Source organism: Alligator sinensis, unplaced genomic scaffold, assembly GCF_000455745.1.
Source record: "Alligator sinensis unplaced genomic scaffold, ASM45574v1 scaffold145_1, whole genome shotgun sequence".
In the NCBI taxonomy this organism is placed as follows: Eukaryota; Metazoa; Chordata; order Crocodylia; family Alligatoridae; genus Alligator; species Alligator sinensis.
Genome location: NW_005842414.1, coordinates 766,583 through 785,267, shown reverse-complemented (window position 1 = coordinate 785,267; position 18,685 = coordinate 766,583). Strand labels below are relative to the sequence as shown.

At 47.5% G+C, this 18,685-nt stretch overlaps 1 protein-coding gene across 19 annotated transcripts in view; it reads right to left on the bottom strand.

The window, feature by feature from the left end:
* The window catches only part of KLHL32 (kelch like family member 32), a 317,145-nt gene that overhangs the window by 35,948 nt on the left and 262,512 nt on the right, over positions 1-18,685 (bottom strand). The window contains exon 8 of one of the 19 annotated variants that reach the window (XM_025211578.1): positions 418-1,236. The exons of 16 other annotated variants lie outside the window; for them this stretch is intronic. In XM_025211578.1, the coding sequence (XP_025067363.1) occupies positions 664-1,236 (573 nt within the window). In that variant the 3' untranslated portion in view covers positions 418-663. 2 more of the 19 variants (XM_025211580.1, XM_025211581.1) reach the window with 2 other exon arrangements.

Below are 18,685 nucleotides of genomic sequence, written 5' to 3'. Positions count from 1 at the left end.
CCCCCCCCCCCCCCCCCCGCCCCGGGGGGCCCCCACCCCCTGCCAATGACACCCAGCTTCCCTCTGCTCCAGCCTGGCCACTGCCAACAACAACAACCAGTGCCCCGTGCTCCTGCTGGCCATGGTGCTGGCCCCAGCAGGCCCCCCCTGGCCCAGACCCCAAAACAGCCACACACCCGCCAGCAGAGGCCAGGGCACTGACTGTGAAAGGTCCTAGGCAACCCCCTCCTCCTGCACTCCCCACTCCAGTCTGCCTGCCTTGCCAACCACACCCCCCCTACTTCCTGCACAACCCCAGCACCACGCTTGGGACATGCACATGGGTGAAACAAAAAAACTTTATTACTCTCACAACACCCATCCCCATTCCTCCCGCCTCACTCCTCAACCAACAGTGCCGCTCCACCACCCTCCCCACCCACCAATAATAAACAACCCGCTTACAAGTGGGAAACAATATACAGCTGGGAAACTATATACAGGTGGGAAACTATTTACAATATTTTGGGTCTTCAAGCCTAGATTGGGAGACCATGGGTTGGGGCTAGGGGACAGAACCTGGGCACAGGTGCCCAGCACCCCAGCCCCTGGATGTTCTCCCGTGGGTTCAGGGGCCACGGCGACTCCAGCAGGTGGTGACTTCATGCGTGGATGGGTCTTCAGTCACATAGTACAGGGGAGAGTGTTAGGTCTGTGCCCAGGTGGGTGGTGGCAGGTCCAGGGGGCCGGGCCAGGGGGTCTGGCAGGCAGGAGATGCTCAAGGACCTCTTTCCAGGCCTGGAGGGGGGGGAGGGGGGCTGCTGTGGGATAGTGGGCTAGACCCAGGGGTCCTGTGGTACCATGGGCAGGGGCTGGGCAGTGGGGAACGTGGACACAGCTGCCAAGGCCAGGACGGTGTCCATGGCCTGGAGGTCGGCATCCCTTGCTGCTGGAGCAGTTCCAGGCACTCCCATTCCAGGGCCTCCATTCAGGCCCAATGGTCCTGCTGCACCTGGTCCTGTGCCTCCACCCAGGCAACATCCTCCACCTGCCAGGCCTTCTCTCATGCCTCCTGAGCCTTCTCTTGCGCCTCACACTCCTCTGCCACCACCAGCAGCTGTGGAGCAGAAGGGTCCGGTCCCTGGTGTGCCATTGGTGCTGCTTGCACATCTGGACAGCTCTAGCAGTGGGTGGTGGCAACCCAGAGCCCACATCCCTGATGGGGCAAATGGGTTCTCCCTCGCATCCAGATGTTAGCTGCTGAGGCAAGAGACAGAAGACTTTTATGAGAGTTCAAAAATTTCAACGAAAAGATACTCTGCACCAGGGGCCGTGTGCTACTCAGCCTCAAATTGGGGTTCGAGTGTGCATGGGTGCCCATGGACCTTGGTCAGCTGGGCAGGCCTGAGCCCAGGCGGCCATTAGCCGATCCCCCCATCCCTGCTTACTCCCTTGGGAGAGTAACCAGGGTGGGATAAGACAAGCTGCTAGCAGCAACTGATGCCACAGCTCCAGACTCCGCTCCCCACCCTCTCTCCCTGCAGGCCAACCACTATGCCACGCTGCCTCCCAGACCATAGTGCCCAGGCTTAGGGCGCATGGGGCTCCCAGAAACTGGGGTGAGAGGATGGCTATGCCCCCACTCTCCCTGCTGGGGGTCTCTCCAGGGAGGCACCCTGGAGCCAGCCTCTCCCTGCGCTGCCACTGCACCTGGAGTGTGCCCTGCTGGAGGGGTGCCTGAGCCATTATGCCGTGCTGCTGCTGGTGCCCCCTGCAGATCTGTGCTCCTGGTTTGGGACCCTGAGCTATGACAGCACAAGGGGCAAGCCTAGGCTGCCTGGCAACCTCCGCTGCTGCCTGGAGGGCTACCTGTGGCTGCACAATATGTCTCTGCCCCCCACTCCCCCGGTGCCAAGGGGGACATCACAGCTAGCATTGATGGCTTCCTTGGCATGTGAGAGGCCCATGCCCACCCAGCTGTGGGGAAATTAAAGCTGATGAATAAAGTTCTGAGCTGTGTCCCACCTTCCTGCATGCTTTAGGGGGCGGGGAGGGGAGGGAAGGAATCCAGGGCCAAAGGAGGGTGAGTGGCCTAGGAGCAGGAACTGGGAGGGCTGTCCTCCAGTGCAGGACGTACCGCATGTCCAGGGCTGGCAAGGCTGGTGGTTCGGTGAGGGCCTCCCCATAGGCAACAGCAACAGCATCTGGTTGCACCTGGTGTCTGCAGCCCACACAGTATGTGGCAAGCCATTGACCAGCCAGGGACTCTCCCACCCCAAGGAGGGGTTGCTGCTGGTGGTGTCATGGCTGGCCACTCCTCAGGGTAGGATATAGGGCCGAGGGTAAGGCAACCGCTGGTCAGGGATCCCCAAGCTGCCAGTGGATGCAGAAGACAGGAAGGAGAACAGGGAGGGGTGCTGAAGGGCTGAGAGGTCAGTGTGGGGCGAGGGCTCAGCCAGGCCATCCCTGTTGGTAACATTTGCAGGGGTGTGGCCTGGGTTCTGGGGCACCAAAATATGAGTCAGCTCCTGCACAAAGGCCATGGTCTTATGGGTATGACCAGACTGATGATTGTAGTCAGTCATGGACATCCACTGTACCCACAAGGCCTTGACTTTAATGTGGCACTACTGTGCCGGCTGGGAATGCCCTCACCCATGCATGCCACCTGACAGGGCCTCAGAAATGTGGATGTTTGAGGGCCTGCCCCACACAAACTGCCTTTACATGTCAGCACGGCCCCAGAGCACCACAAGGTCGCTAACCTCCTCCCAGGACCATTTGGGGCCTGGGTGGTCAGCACAGGCATATGCATGTGGGTGGGGCCAGGGCTTGATGGGGAGCATGAGAAGGATGACATTCTTGTCCCACACTGGGTCTCTGGGCTCCCACATGGCTGCCCCTGTGGGGCCAGCCCTGGACACCGCTCAAGACAGCTCAGCAGCAGGACACAGCCAGGGACTGGGAGCCACATGGCAGAAGCACTTCATCTGCTGGGAGTGAGCAGCAGCAGGGAGCAGGTGCTCACCCTGCTGCCAGAGACAGCCAGCCAGCAGCCCTGGGGGGATCTCAGGGCTAGGCAAGGAGTGGCCAAGCAGCAGCTCTGGCTAGGGGACAGGACATACAGAGACAGCCTATAGCCTGTCCACGGGGGCATACAAGGCCTGCTGGGCTCTTGGACAAAGAACAGGCTCCCTCAGGCTCCCTGGTGAGTGTGCCCCAAGGCATAAAAGGGCCGCTGACTTTTATACCATGGAGCTAGGCAGGGGTAGGCAAAATACAGCCCACAGACTGGATCCAACCCACAGAGGTTCTTTGTCCAGCCCGCAGCGGGTCCCTTGGTCCCACCTGGCGCAGGCACTGTCTGACCATGGCACATCCTGCTGCCCCCTGGGCATGCAATGGGGCTGGGGCAGCTCCGTGGCTGGACTTCCTTTCTAGATAGCCCAGGCAGTAGTGGCTCCTTTCGGCAGCCATCTCCGCTGGCACCATCCCACAGTACCGGTGGGGACCCACACATGTAGCCTTCACCCAGCCCACCCTGCATCTCCTCCAGAGTTGCCTGTGCTGAGTAGCAGTGGCAGCCAGGTAGAAATTATTGCTCAACGCAGGGGAAAAGTGGCCCCTTCCCCTCGCCACTGCCAGGAAGCAGGCGCTTCCTGCTGCAGCCGCCCGGACCCCATGCCAGGGTGCCCTGCGTCTGCTCTGCACTGTCACTGCTGCCCCACTGGGCAGCCTGGAGGCAGCAGTGATGGTGGCAGAGATGCAGGGCAGCCTGGTGAGGGGTCCAGGCAGCTGCAGCAGGAAGTGCCCAACAGTGGAGAGGTGGAGGGGCCACTTTCTCCCCATGCTGAGCAACAGTTTCTGTGTGGCTGCTCAGCACAGGAAAGTCCAGAGCAGAGCATGGGGTGAGTCGGGTCAGGGCTGCACACAGGTCCCCACCGGTATCATGGGGCTGGGGCCAGCGGCAGCAGCAACTGGAAGGAAATGCTGCTCCCTGGGGTGGGGCTACCCTTGCATCCCTTGACAGTTCAGCAAAACTCATTAAGAGGCCCTCCACTTGAAATCATTGCCTGCCCCTGAGCTAGGGGCTGCTAGTGAGCAGCTCAGCCCTGCAGCAGGAAAGGTGGCCAGCCAGGAGCCTTGGGGCTGGGCTCAGGACGGCCCCCTAGTCACTGGGTGTACCTGGCACTAAAGTTAGTGCCGTGTCACATCTACACGTGCGTTACTGAGCATTAATAGCGCCTAAATTTGATTCCTGTATTTGCAGGTATCAAATTTCAGTGTGATTAGCCTAAGTTACTGTACAGTAAGAGTGCACATGTAGACACGCACCCATACTGCGCAGTAACGTAAACTAGGGCACACTAACACGTCTCGTGTAGACGTGCCCTCTGTTACATAGAAGCAAATACCTGCGTATTAACTCATGGATAAATTCTACAGTCTTTGCTTAATTTTTGTTTAGCCTAGGCTCAGCATCCTATAGAATTTAATGAAAGTTGTACCTATATAGGGACTTCAACATTTAGCTCCAATATAATTGCATCTTTTTAGCCCGATCCTGGCAACTGCAAACACTACTACAATAAAAGTAAACCCAGGGCTAGCTTACAGTGCTGCACTGTACAGGATGTGATTAAAACAGGGCAAGGAAAAATATCTAGACTGCCACAAGGCACGTTGCTTATAACAGCCTTTGGAATTTTGGCTCCAATCTAAAGGAAAAAATCTGTCTCCACCATCTTGAGTATAAAACACATTTCTCATCACTAATAAATTCTTCACAACAGTGAGGGCTTACTAATATACTGTCAATTCTTTGTTTAAGCTGTCAGAGGCTTTTTTCCTTATTAATTTTAATGTATGTCTGGGAAAGCATGTAAGAATCTGCAGGCACAGCCCAGTGCCTGTATCAGCTTTAATAAATAATATATTTTGCCATATCCATCTTTTAAACTAAGCAAGTGACAAAACTAGGCCCTAAAAAGACAAGATTTTCACATCAGATTAGCTCTAGTTTCCTTAAAGCCTTACATCCAAGGGATTTTTTTTTCCTCCAAGATTGAACTATGCTTAATTTAGCAAGTGAACAAATTCCTGAAATATCAGGATAGAAAATGCATTATCTACCCAGCCCCATCTACAATGTTTACATACCACTTTGGTGATTTAATCAGTGTACTTGTAATGACTGCTTCCTATCTTCTATACTTTAAACCATTTTCCATAGCAGCTGATTGCAGTTTCCATCCTTCTCTATTGGAGATATGTATACCATATTTTGAAAACTGCTGGCATATATACCATTCTTAACTTCAACAGACATCAGAATCTATTCTCTTAGGAGAGAGCCAAGTCTCCTTTAACAGAATATAAATTTGATAGCCTCTTTGAAATCTGATTAATTTGTAGATAATTTGATTGGTCAATTTAGTGCCAGTAAAACTGTGTATAAATCACTCCCTGCCACAAACATGGGACTGATTCTGATCCCACTAAGAATCGAGAATAACTCTTGTGACATCAGTGGGCAAGACCATTACTGAATGTAAAACAGTGCTCACTCCACTGATTTCACCAGACTTGTGGCAGTTTATGCCATCTGAGTATCCAGTGCAGTGGCTTAATGGAGATGATTACCAACGCTGAACATTTTTAAGAGACATCGACTTTTCACTGAAATTTCTAAGTTCTTGAAGAACTAAAAAGCTGTCATTTTTCCAATTGAAAAAGCTGAAAACAACAAATAACACAATATTTTCTGTGACAATTTTCCTTCTGACACAAAGAATACTTTTGCTAAAAAAAATGTGAGCCAATTTTCTGCCTGAATCAGGCCTCACAGGGTGAGAGAAAAATAGAACACATTAAAAACAAATAGCATCAGATTTCTATAGTTCAGTCTATAACATGGAGCAGGGAAAGAAGAGGCAGGGATTCTTTTCACACAAATCTCTCCCAAACAAGCTTTCCAGATCACACTGTTTAATTGCAAACAAACAAACCAAAAAAAAAAAGTCATCATTATCTCCAGCTTGGAGGCACCATTTTGGATCTGTTCATATTGATAAATAAAAATAGCCAGGAAAGCAAAGCAGTCCCTACAGATATAGAACTCTCTAATATTTTATCTTTGGAAGTGATCAAATGGTGTCAAAATAATGATTTTGGGTTTGCAACTTGAACACTTTATGATGGCTGTTTGTTTTTCAATTTACAGGCCTGTTTTATTTATATGGGCATTTACTCCATTGCAAATACTTCTGTTAGATACACATCTGGAAGTGTGACTGGCCCTTCTTTGGAGTTCAGTTAACTCAGTGATTCTCAGCCTTTTTTTCCATGCTGGAACATCTTGCTTCTCCCAGACCCACTTTCATCTATTTAGGACTCCCCCTCTATTGTAGCAATATAGAAAGGGCATTGACACTGTGACCCCTTGACTCCTGAGGATGAGAACCTATGAACTGATTACAGTTGATCTAGGCTCTGATCCAAAGCACATTGCAGTCAATTGAAATACTCCCAATAACTACAATGGATTTTGGATCAAACGCTGAGTGCATATTTCAGAATAAAAATATATGCGTTCAAATTATTGTAGCAAATAAGGAATGGATGACATCAGTTTTTCAAGCTGGCGTGAACATTTTGGAAAAACAGGCACGGAAGTTAATAGCAGTTATGCAGATACATCTCCTGACTCTTTTTTCCCCTAGAATATCAAGACACAGCACCTCACAAACGGAGACCACATGGCTTTATGTATACAATTCTTCTCCTTCCCTCATTTTTTTGAATGAGAGAAATGTGCATAAAAAATAAGACTGTAATGAGCTGCATGTAGAACAATCAAAATTATTAGGTATTTGCATTTCTTTTAAACCATGAACCAAACAACCACAATATTATGCATAGGATCCTCTCAAGATGAAATTGGTAAATATTAATAATCTCTGAATCTGCAATGAAATGCCTCTCAGCCTTCAACCCTGAAAAAAAGAAATAGTTTGCAAAAAGTTGCAGGACTGTTATTGAGCTCTTATTTACAATGCACTAACCATGCATGCAGAGAGTGTGTGTGTGTGCGTGCACGTGCGCATGTGTGCGCGTGCGCACATGCACGCCCATGCCTATGTTTACATGTGAAAAAAATCTGTTGCCCCCCCCACCCTCTTTTTACATGGAGACATGTTTAAATTACCTGTTTGTCGGTTTTGTAAATGTGTGTATATGCAACCAACCCCTTGTGTGGTGCTGCATTAGCAAGCAAGCAAGCCAGCTTTCATTTGCACAGTTGTATTTTTTACAATCAGAATTAAAACATTTACTCTATTTGGAATGAGTGATAAACAGGGATTTTAACATTTCTATTTTTTTTTTTTTTATGTGAAAATGAAAGAAAAATGTTCTTCTGGATGCATTGTGCCTTTGGGCTCCATTTGAGGGGAGGGGGAAAAAAAAGACAGAGAAAGCTACTGTGAAGGTCACAGAGTGAAAGAACTTCCTCAGGGCACAGAATAAATTAAATTCCAAGGAAAAAATAAAATGTGATTTCCAGAGTGTGAGGCACAAACTCAAAATGACAATGATTGACAGCCAAACTATATCCGTGCAATATCGAAGACTGCACGTTCTCATTTACCTCAGTGTAGCCAGCAAGCGCCCATTAAACATCCGTCTGATGCCCAAATTAACCTTCTTGGCAAACTGAAAGAGGCACAAACTATCATAATCAACCTTTCATTATCACAGCAGCCTCTAGTTAAAGGGTCAGAATAATTGTGCCATCAGAGCCCTGATTGTTTTCAATCAACAGACGGCTGGAGTGACAGCTCAGTGATGGAGTAGTTTGATGAAACCGCACCAGGCCTAATCAGAGCAGATGAAAGGAAGGCATGATTGGTGCAAATGAACAGTCGTGCCTCTCTTTTTCATTTACAATCTGAAATTACTCTTAAATTTACAGGGTTTTTTCTCCCTTATGAGTACCTCTGGAAGAATGTTTGACTTATTATGAGTTCTGACAGTGCAGAGTTATAAAACACAGGTAGGGTTTTCAGCTGAGGCCTGAAGTGGGTATTCAGAATAATTTTAACAAATTTGCTCTTGAAAAGCACAAAATGACTAAAGACTTCCAATGACCTAACCTTTCTGTGCTGTTTGATTAGCAGAACAATTTATCACAGCTCATATTCTTCCTGATGGGAGAAGTTAAAAGATGATGAGCAAAGATCTCTTGTAAATATTTTCTTTTAACCAATATATTTATTGTATTACTGCTCTCCTTTTCACACATACACACAGAGAAACCTTTACAAATGTCACATTAATAACCCCTTCCCTCTTAGTCAGAATGAACAATAGAATCAAAGCAGAGATGGTTTGGAGATGAAAGTACAATAGATTGCTGTGCTCAGAGTATCAGTAGTCACGCGTCTGGTGGGCTGTAGTTGATTCATTACTAAGATTTAAAGAGATAGAAAGTGAACCTATCTGTTACCTTATGGCAAGAGATCTAAGCACTATACACGTTTTGGAAATTAAACTGGAACTAGCTGTGACTAAAACGGCAAAGAATGGAAAATTTAAGCTGTGTGCGGCTCCCCAACTACATAACCCACTTCCACTCATGAACTCTCGCAACTTTGCATGCCAGTCACATGGTTTTCCATACTTCCAATGGCCAATGAAATGAAAGCACTATAAATCAAAGGGAATCTATTTGTACAGCTGAACAGAGCAGGTATTTCAAGTGGAGAATGACAGATCTTTTCTCCTGTTTTCTTGGCTAGCGTCAGATATTATCTGGCCAATCAGGTACTCCTGCAGTATATCAACATTCAGGTCAGTGCCGCAGAACAAAAGGAAAGCAGCAAAGATTAATGTTTTTCCAAAGTGGAAGTGGAGGGAGAAAGCTGATGCTAATGTGAAAGGCTTTTAAATCATTTGGTAATGTTTCCTGTCCATTGTGTATGTGGCTAATAAAAGTTTGAATCCTTTGACTGTTGGGTTGTAAGCAGAAATGATAATGCATATTAACCAAGTTAATTGGGTAACAGTGCAAGAATTTCCTGAGTGAGTTTGCTATACAGTTTGTGGTAAATGGGATTTCACATTATTTTATTTTTGTTTTGCATCTACTTTAGCAAATTCTATGGTTGACTTTCTTTGGAAAATCTGGTGCACGTACTTCAAATGGATATTAAACTTCATGCTTCCATGCTTCAAACTGTCTCTAAGCATTAGGGACAAAAATAGGGTCTACATGGAAGGCAACACACTCCACATTTATCTGTAATGGCCTTTCTTGCACTCTTCCACCTCCCTGTACACTGTCCAGTGTTGTCTGTTCAACTTCAGACAGAATACTGGATTGGCTGGATCATATATCTGATTCAGGCAATTCTCGTTTCTGAAATATAGACAGAAATACATTCACCCATTTATTTAACCACAGCCATCAGTTTGTATAATGGCTCCAAAGGTCAAATCGTTAATAAAGGCCTTTGAAATCCAAAATACAAGGAAGCATATTAAGGACTCCATGACCAGGTTTAAAGAATGGGAGAGCACAGAGAAGCACAGGTCCACGTTTTTCACAGAAAACACAGGTGAGCTCCCAAACTGCTCCTTGGCTTAAGTTGGCTTCATGACTGATGTCCCCATTCCCTTGAGTTGGCATAGATGAGGGCTCCCTATTCCTCCCATTACAGTCTTACTGTACATGCCCATTCTCTTGCAGGCAATTGCCACCCTTCACAATTCATATCCAGGTTCAGTGGAACCTGGGGAATGATGCCAAGGAAGTTTTTTGCTGTTAAGCAGATAGGGAGTGTTAGCTTGCCCTCCTCACACACAGAGCAATACACTATGTGCATGGGATGGGACAGAGAGAGGACTTATATCAATAAATGTTTTCTCCAACTCTTATCTCTATTTAATTCTCTTCATTGTCTTTCATACAGGGATGCTAGTGTCAGAGCCACTATTACACCAGCTGACCTTAACTGTACCACTATGGGCCAGCAGCCAACCTACATCTCTGCTGCAAGCACAGTAGAGGCATAGGTTTTACATACAGAGAGCTAGTGCAATGGGCATTCCCAAAGTGGGGTCTGAAAAGAAAACTGATGGAAAAGAAAAATTTTCACTGACAGGGGAAAATGAGCATATTTCCAGACCTGACTAAACCTGGGGTATTCAAGAACACAGACACAGGGACTGGATTAAAAGGGGCTAACAACAGGCACAGAAATTTGGGGAAACTAAGTGTTATTTTCTTCAAATGTAAATGAGCACTGACCGTATGAGATGCACAAAGATAGGGCTGCCATGTTTCCAATCCTAAGAAAAGGGGGTAAGCAGGTCTAAAGAATGTGTTTCTGGGCCTTCAGGGAGCACTGCATTGTTACTGATGTGAACTTTGTTGGGGGACTTCTTGAGAAACCCTTGATTAGCTTACAAGGGCTTTCATATCTCAGGGCTGTTGTTTTCTTGGTTTTGGCTCTAGCTGCCTTAACAATGACAACTCCCAGAGCACAGTGTGTTGAGAAAGGCTTTATTCTATAAACTAGCTGTGTTCTGACTAGTTGAAATTTTATTTTTAACTGTCAATACTGAACCCTATTCAGCCACCCAGCAACCTGCCTGGCTAGCATTACAGCTGATCTGGTAGCATGCATGATAAATTATAGTGTGATTTAGGGAGCAGTACATAATGCAGCAATAGCAAATGAATTTATCAAAATTAATGCTGTTACAGTGAATCGCAACGTATTAAAAATGATTTCTCGCTACTTCCTCAAGTGTTAATAAGATATATCTTCCTAAAACATTTAAGCTTTAGGGCATCGCTCATCATTCTTGATTACCTGATTTTTTGTGGGGCCAGACAGAAGTATTGTCCTGTACAGACCTCATCAAAAGAACCTAGCCTAGCTGAAGTTTGGTAGACTGCATGGGCGTGTGAAAAAACAAATTTTGGATGCACTACCTATTGGCATATTTCAGTGCCTCACAAATTTAATGAACTCTTCCTCACAGTGTCTTTGTGAAGTGAGGTTGACTTCATGAGCCAGATCCTTCTCCACCTCTAAGATAAATAAATGTCACATAGGTGACTTCTGAGCGTCTGAGACACTGAATGCAACAGTCACCAAAGCACAAGTATATCTATAGTGTTTACTCATCTCATGTTTGGCCTACTGCACATGCTCAGAAGTGATCCATTTATGATCACTTAGACATCACTCCACTTGTGCTCTGCTGCAATCCATTTCTATCTGGGAAAACGCATACACTCCACATAAGCCCCTGAACCTTTAATTACACACTACTGACAGGCGGAAGGAGAGAGTGATCCCCACTCACCTTTTGCCTAGTGGTGAGGATGCTCACTCAGAAGGTTGGAAAACCAGAGTTAGACTTCTCCAGCAACTATGTATGCATTTTATCCAAAATGCTATTTAATAAAAATAGATAACAATCTAAGACCAGAGCACAGGGCTCCATGCTTCCCTGGACAGAATTCACCTTACTAGATCTCAGAGTCTTGCTCTCCTTCCTGCCCTTGGCTGTTTCAATCTTGACAGTCCAGTCACCATCTGACCCAAAGCATTACTGGTCTTATTTTGAAATTACAAGCACCTTCCTTTTAAGCATCTCAAAGCAATTTCTAGCCATTAATGAATTACAGTATCCTTGTGAGACAGATAAAATACTATTCCCTGTCTAGGCATGGAAATTGAGCCACAGAGATTAAATGATTTAACCCATGAAGTTGAGTGCATAACCAGTATCATCTGGGTTCCAGTCCTGTGCCATAACCAAAGAAATATTTTTCCTCCAAATCAAAAACCCAGCTAACTCTCCATCAGTTGTCATGCCACAGAATAAAATCTGGTAAAACTGATATATCTAGCCATGTTCTCTCTGCACAAGATAGGATAGATCAGAACACTAAGTCTGACCTGACTTTAACATTTGAGGCTCATTTGTGCCTTTATGCTATATCTTCACCTTGGCAGAAAGATGCCTCCTGTCACTCCCTGGAATACAAAGGACAAAAATAACCTGTCCTTTGTTAGGAGAAAAAGCATTAACACAACATTTCAGAGGGCTTCTGCATACCTGGCTAGCTCCACTGGTTAGCACGCACATAAGGATGTTGTGATGCCTTGTCACTTGGGCAATATCTGTGTGCAGGTCCCTTCCCCCCTACCATACACCTACCTTCTGGGGATGGATTTATAAGGCACACTGCAATTTCACTGCTGCAGATGCCACTCTGAAACCAATTTGTGCTAATAAGTGTCCTCTGGAATAAAACAGCTTGAAGATCCCTAACTTGGCTACCATTCTATATTCTAGCACTTCTGGACTGATTAGCTGGAAAATTAAACATGCAAACAAATAAAACAAAATTAATGGAGTGGGACTGATTACAGTAAAAAGTCTATATTTGCTTTAGTCATCAATATATCTTTTGCTTAAATAAGACCGTTGAAGGAATAAGTTTGCAAAGTAACACACTACTAAAATAGTGGTGCCTGCAGGCCAGATTTGGCCTGCAAGACCCTGTTACTCATCCCACAAGCCTCCTCATAGGTCTGGAAATTTGACTGCAGGGAAGTGGTGGACTCATTAGTTGCCTCTCCCTTAAAACCAGTTTGAGATAAACCTGGTAGAATGTGTCAGTATCAGACTTAACTGACTGAGCTCAAAACAGTTTATGGCACTTCTGTCCCAGACCCCTTCCTGGTTTAAGTTAAACCAGAGTCCCCAGCATCTGAGCATGCTTTTGAGCCCTGGGCTGAGCTGTGCTCTCTGCTCCAGTGGAGCAGGACTGGCCCCGCCCCTCTGTTCCCTAGCCAGAGCAAGGACAGGGTGGGGTGGGGACCTGGCCAGATACTGGCCTCCAGAAGGGAAAAGGGAAGAGGTTTATTCCCTCCCACTCCCTCCCCTGACCCACCAGCAGGGACCTGCATTTCTCCACTGGCTGTTCCAGTGTTGGGGACGTGGCCAGCTCTGGCAGTAGCTTTGTGTGATCTGGCCAGGGAGAGGGTTTAATTTCTCCCTCCCTTTCCCACCAGCACAGACCTGAGCTAGTGTCCACCGGGTGCTGCACCCTCGCTGCTGCAGCAGCAGAGCCGGGGCACTACCAGACACCGGCCGGCATGGCCCCTGAGACAGAGGGTGCAGGAAGGGGTGTTATTTTCTTTTCTCCCTCTCACATCTAGTTAAGGGGGCAGGAGGGGGCTTATCTCACCACTTAGCCCCAGCAAGGAGTGAGTGGTGGTGGCAGCAGTCAGGGTGAGTAGACCTGGCTGCGGTCCCCCAGGGGCAGAGGGGGGAATAACTCCCCTCCCTGACCCCTGCCTAAGGGGCCCATGCCAGCTGGCCTCTGTCCCCACCCCCATCACCCTGGGAGTGGTGAGGGGGAAGTGCCCATGATGGGGGCTGCAGCCCCTGTCACAGTGTCCCAGAGTGTAAGCTTCTTTCCAGCAGGGGGGCAGTGCTGCAGAGTGGGAAAAGCTGCCACAGACTGCACAGGGCAAGCAGTGGTAGTGCTAGGGAGCTTGGGGGGCTATGGCCCCCTTCAAGCCCTGGTGCTGCCACTCACCCCACACAGTCTGTGTCAGCTCTGACCCCTTATTCTTGGCCTCACCATTGGGAAGAGGCTCACACTCCCTGGGTACCAGGACAGGAGCTGCTGCCCTGTCAGGAACCTGCCCCCTTGCCTCTCTGGTGGCAGGGTTGGGGGCCTGGCCAGAGGTCGGCTGGCAGGGCCCCTTAGGTGAGAGGGCAGGGTTTCCCCCCTCCCTCTGGCATCTGGTGGAGGGGGAAGAAGGGGGTTTATCTTGCTGCTTGTCCCGTGCAGGGAGGAGCGGTGGTTGGGGCAGACAGACCTCAGCTGCGGTTACCCGGGGCCAGTGTGGGTAGAGTGGGAAATAACCTCCTCCCTGCACCCTCTGCCTCAGGGGCCATGCCAGCTGGCTGCAGCAGCAAAGGGGGAGTGCCTGGCAGACCCCAGCTCGGGTCCATGCTTGTGGGACAGGGAGTGGAGAATTAAACCCCGCTTCCTGGCCAGTTCACTCCAAGCTACATGCCCCCCTAGCACAGCTTTCCTGCAGCCCAGGCCTGCTCTTGTGCCCTCTGGCTCCTGGCCTGAGCTACTGTAGGAATGTGCCTGCATTTTGTGAATGTCTGTTCACTTGCAAATTGGTTCAAACTATGCAGGTTGAACTAACCTGCAAAGATTGAATAAATTCAGGCTCTGGCTTTTTTAATGTCTGTCCCTAGCCCACATGCCAGGTAGGATTTATTGCAAGTTCTGTGCCAACCCGACACTAAGATGTGGGGGGATGTGGGCACACTAGAAGGGAGGAATAGGCTGCAATCAGACCTAGACAGGTTACAGGGGTGGGCAGATGAGAACAGGATGGGTTTCAACACTGATAAGTACAAGGTGCTGCACCTGGGGAGGAAGAACCAGCAGCATATCTACAGGCTGGGGAACTCCCTTCTCGTCAGTGCAGAGGCAGAAAAGGATCTTGGGGTCATTATTGATGCCAAAATGAACATGGGCCGACAGTGTGGGGACGTGGTCAGGAAGGCCAACTGCACCTTGTCATGCATCCACAGATGCATTCGAGCAGGTCCAAGGAAGTGATCCTCTCCCTCTATGCGGCACTGGTCAGGCCGCAGTTGGAGTACTGCATCCAGTTCTGGGCGCTGCACTTCAGGAGGGATGTGGCCAATATTGAGAGGGTCTAGAGGAGGGCCACCTGCATGATTAGGGGGCAGCAGGGCGGGTCCTACAAGGAGAGGCTAAGGGACCTGAACCTGTTCAGCCTCCACAAGAGAAGGCTGAGGGGGGATCTAGTGGCCTGTTACAAACTAGTCAGCGGGGACCAGCAGGCATTGGGGGAGTCCCTGTTCACCCGAGCACTATCAGGTGTGACTAGAAATAATGGTCACAAGCTGGCAGAAGGTAGATTTAGACTAGACATCAGGAGGCGCTACTTCACTGACAGGGCAGCTAGGATCTGGAACCAACTTCCAAGAGAAGTGGTGCTGGCTCCTACCTGGGGGGTCTTTAAGAGGAGGTTAGACAAACACCTTGCCGGGGTCATTTGACCCCAGTAGTTTTTCCTGCCTATGGCAGGGGGTCAGACTTCATGATCTGCTCAGGTCCCTTCCGACCCTACCAACTATGAAACTATGAAACCCTCTACCTATCTGACCTTTCTAATACATTATCTGGAAGATACCAGATCTTAGGCCTGGTAAGGATTAAGTCCCACTGCCAGGATAGCTGGGGGAATGTCTAGTTTGAGAATTCAGCCTCAGAGCCTCTGAGGTGGGGCTCCATGCAGCTCATTAGCTGTGGGATAACACTGGTGCTTACACAGCTTTGTGCTCACTGACTGGCAGAAAATTAGGCATCTGCAAGTAGAGGAATCACATGAACAGCAGCTTTGAGTCTTTTGAGCATATCAGGGATGTCTTAAGAATCTGGGATTTAGGAAGATAGGTCTCATTTTCAAAAATGATTTAGGGTTTGTCTACCTCTCAGTCAAAGAAGTAATTTACTGAGGAATCAGGGGATATTTGTCCACAATTAGCTCTGTGCTGCCTTTGATAGACTGATGCTAATACCCGAACTAGGTTGGTTATTTTTACTTTTAGAAGCCTAAGGACATGGCTGCAAAGCAAATTTGGTGTGGTATCCTCAGCTATACTGCTGTCCACTGTTTTGGCTACTTGCTAACTGGGAAGCAGGGTGGCCATGTTTGTGCGAAACTACAGGTAATTATCACATTCATTCAACAATGCTAATTACCATTCCTGTAGCGCTACCTGAATGTTCCTACTCTGCTTCATACTTTGAAGGTAGTCCAGGCAAAGCAACACAGTGTGCTTGAAGGCACTGCTGCCTGGCACTTAAGTTCTTGGGATAGCCATGTCCAAAGTCTTATTTAAAGCTCTTTTGACTTAGGCTGTTAAGGCTCTTAATGATCAGATTTTTAACATGGCAGGTGCCTAAATACTTTGAAAATCTGGCCCTATATCTATAAGTCGTGTTTAAAAATTGTCTTATGAACTTAGGAAAGTCACGTAGGAAAATTTGATCTATTGCTCCTTTAAAAAAAGAGGTGCCATGAAAAAACTTGCTTTTCATGAAGAAAAAAAATAAGTTGGCTGCTGATGTGAAAATGCATGCAGTTAACAATAGTGGGTCATCCTTGTTAAAATCAGTTCTTGCAGTGCTGAGATTTGCAGTGCAAGCCTTGCTAGCACGTAATGTGCTCCGAGAGGACTTATGCAATCAGGTGTGTGATAACAAAAGGGCTGAAGTGAACAGGAGGAAATAGACAAACTTAAATACTATTTGTCTACAAAGCCCAAAATGACAGACTTGGCAAGGAGCTCACAACTTGGTTCATTTCAAATAACAACAAAAAGCAGGCCAGAAAACCATGTTCCTCCTGCAGTTAACATGCTGGTGATATCCCTGTGAAAAGATGCCTCATTGTTAGACGGTGATAGAAGGATGACTCTTTTGCAACCATTGTGCTTGCAAAAAGTGTGCTCATCCTTGCTAATTAAAAAATACACATTAATTAGGAAAGCCTCGTTTTCTCTTCTGGGAGTAGGGGGTTGCATGTACATGTGCAATGACTATGTGTGCAGTCATATTTTTTTAAGCACAACTTTGGCACCCACGTTTGGAAAAACTGGCCCTAATATTTTTGTAATAAAATGGCAAGATATCCCAATGCATACAACTGGAGAAGGAATGAACATTTTGATTGTCTAGTTTCATGTAACACCTAAGATGGCAATGACTGGTATAAACCCTACATTATATTATAGAATCTGATGCAACACTTATAGATTGTGTTAGATAAGTCTATAACATTTCAGAAATATATGCATTCAAAGTACTTGCCATGACTATATAGAGTTAAAGTGCATTTCCTAGCCTAAAGAATTTGTTTAAAAAATCAGCAGATCTAAAGTTTAATATTACCTAAACTTTAAAGAAAAAAAGCTATTACTCTACCTTCCTTTCACTGCTCAAAAAGAAAAACGAGATTATGAAAATCAATTGAATGCAGTTGCTAATTTCAGTTTCCTAAACTGAATTTCAAACAATAGTGGAAAGTCATAGCTAGACAAATCTGTTTTTGAGTTGATACATTTTTGTGTTAGTGCCTTTTGGAAATCTATAAACCAAACACAGGTAAAATTTACAGGTTTTGCCAGCATAACATCTGCCAGAATGTCAACCCCAAGTATTCTACAGTGAATCAGAAAATAGGTGACAAACAGGAGCAGTTTCCTCTGTTTACACTTGATAACATTTAGGGATGGGAAAATTCAACTGAGGTAGCTTTTGGACTCAGTTATGAGGGGCTTGCTTATTAATTGGTATGCTCTAGTACAGTGGTGTTCAGACTTCCAGCCCTGTGAGCTCCCTAGCACTACCACTGCTTGCCCTGTGCAGTCTGTGGCAGCTTTTCCCACTCTGCAGCACTGCCCCCCTGCTGGAAAGAAGCTTACACTCTGGGACACTGTGACAGGGGCTGCAGCCCCCATCATGGTCACTTCCCCCTCACCACTCCCAGGGTGATGGGGGTGGGGACAGAGGCCAGCTGGCATGGGCCCCTTAGGCAGGGGTCAGGGAGGGGAGTTATTCCCCCCTCTGCCCCTGGGGGCCCGCAGCCAGGTCTACTCACCCTGACTGCTGCCACCACCACTCACTCCTTGCTGGGGCTAAGTGGTGAGATAAGCCCCCTCCTGCCCCCTTAACTAGATGTGAGAGGGAGAAAAGAAAATAACACCCCTTCCTGCACCCTCTGTCTCAGGGGCCATGCCGGCCGGTGTCTGGTAGTGCCCCGGCTCTGCTGCTGCAGCAGCGAGGGTGCAGCACCCGGTGGACACTAGCTCAGGTCTGTGCTGGTGGGAAAGGGAGGGAGAAATTAAACCCTCTCCCTGGCCAGATCACACAAAGCTACTGCCAGAGCTGGCCACGTCCCCAACACTGGAACAGCCAGTGGAGAAATGCAGGTCCCTGCTGGTGGGACAGGGGAGGGAGTGGGAGGGAATAAACCTCTTCCCTTTTCCCTTCTGGAGGCCAGTATCTGGCCAGGTCCCCACCCCACCCTGTCCTTGCTCTGGCTAGGGAACAGAGGGGCGGGGCCAGTCCTGCTCCACTGGAGCAGAGAGCACAGCTCAGCCCAGGGCTCAAAAGCATGCTCAGATGCTGGGGACTCTGGTTTAACTTAAACCAGGAAGGGGTCTGGGACAGAAGTGCCATAAACTGTTTTGAGCTCAGTCAGTTAAGTCTGATACTGACACATTCTACCAGGTTTATCTCAAACTGGTTTTGGCCATTTTGAAACTGGTTTATGTGCACTGAGCTTATGTTCTGTTATAGGTTTAACCAGTTTCTGATCACTTAAACTGGTTTATGTGTAACTTCTGTCCCTAGCCATAAAGAAAATGGGTGTGCATCTCCCCTAGTGGTTAGGACATTAACCCAAAATGCAGAAAATCTGCTCCAAATCAGGGAGAACAAAGGCTTCAACTCTACTGGAGTTACGTTATCAGCTATTTGGTATTCTGGAACGAGTCTTTCTCAGTTTTCTCTGTTGAAGTTGTTATTCTCTAAATATTTAAACACTGATTAGGG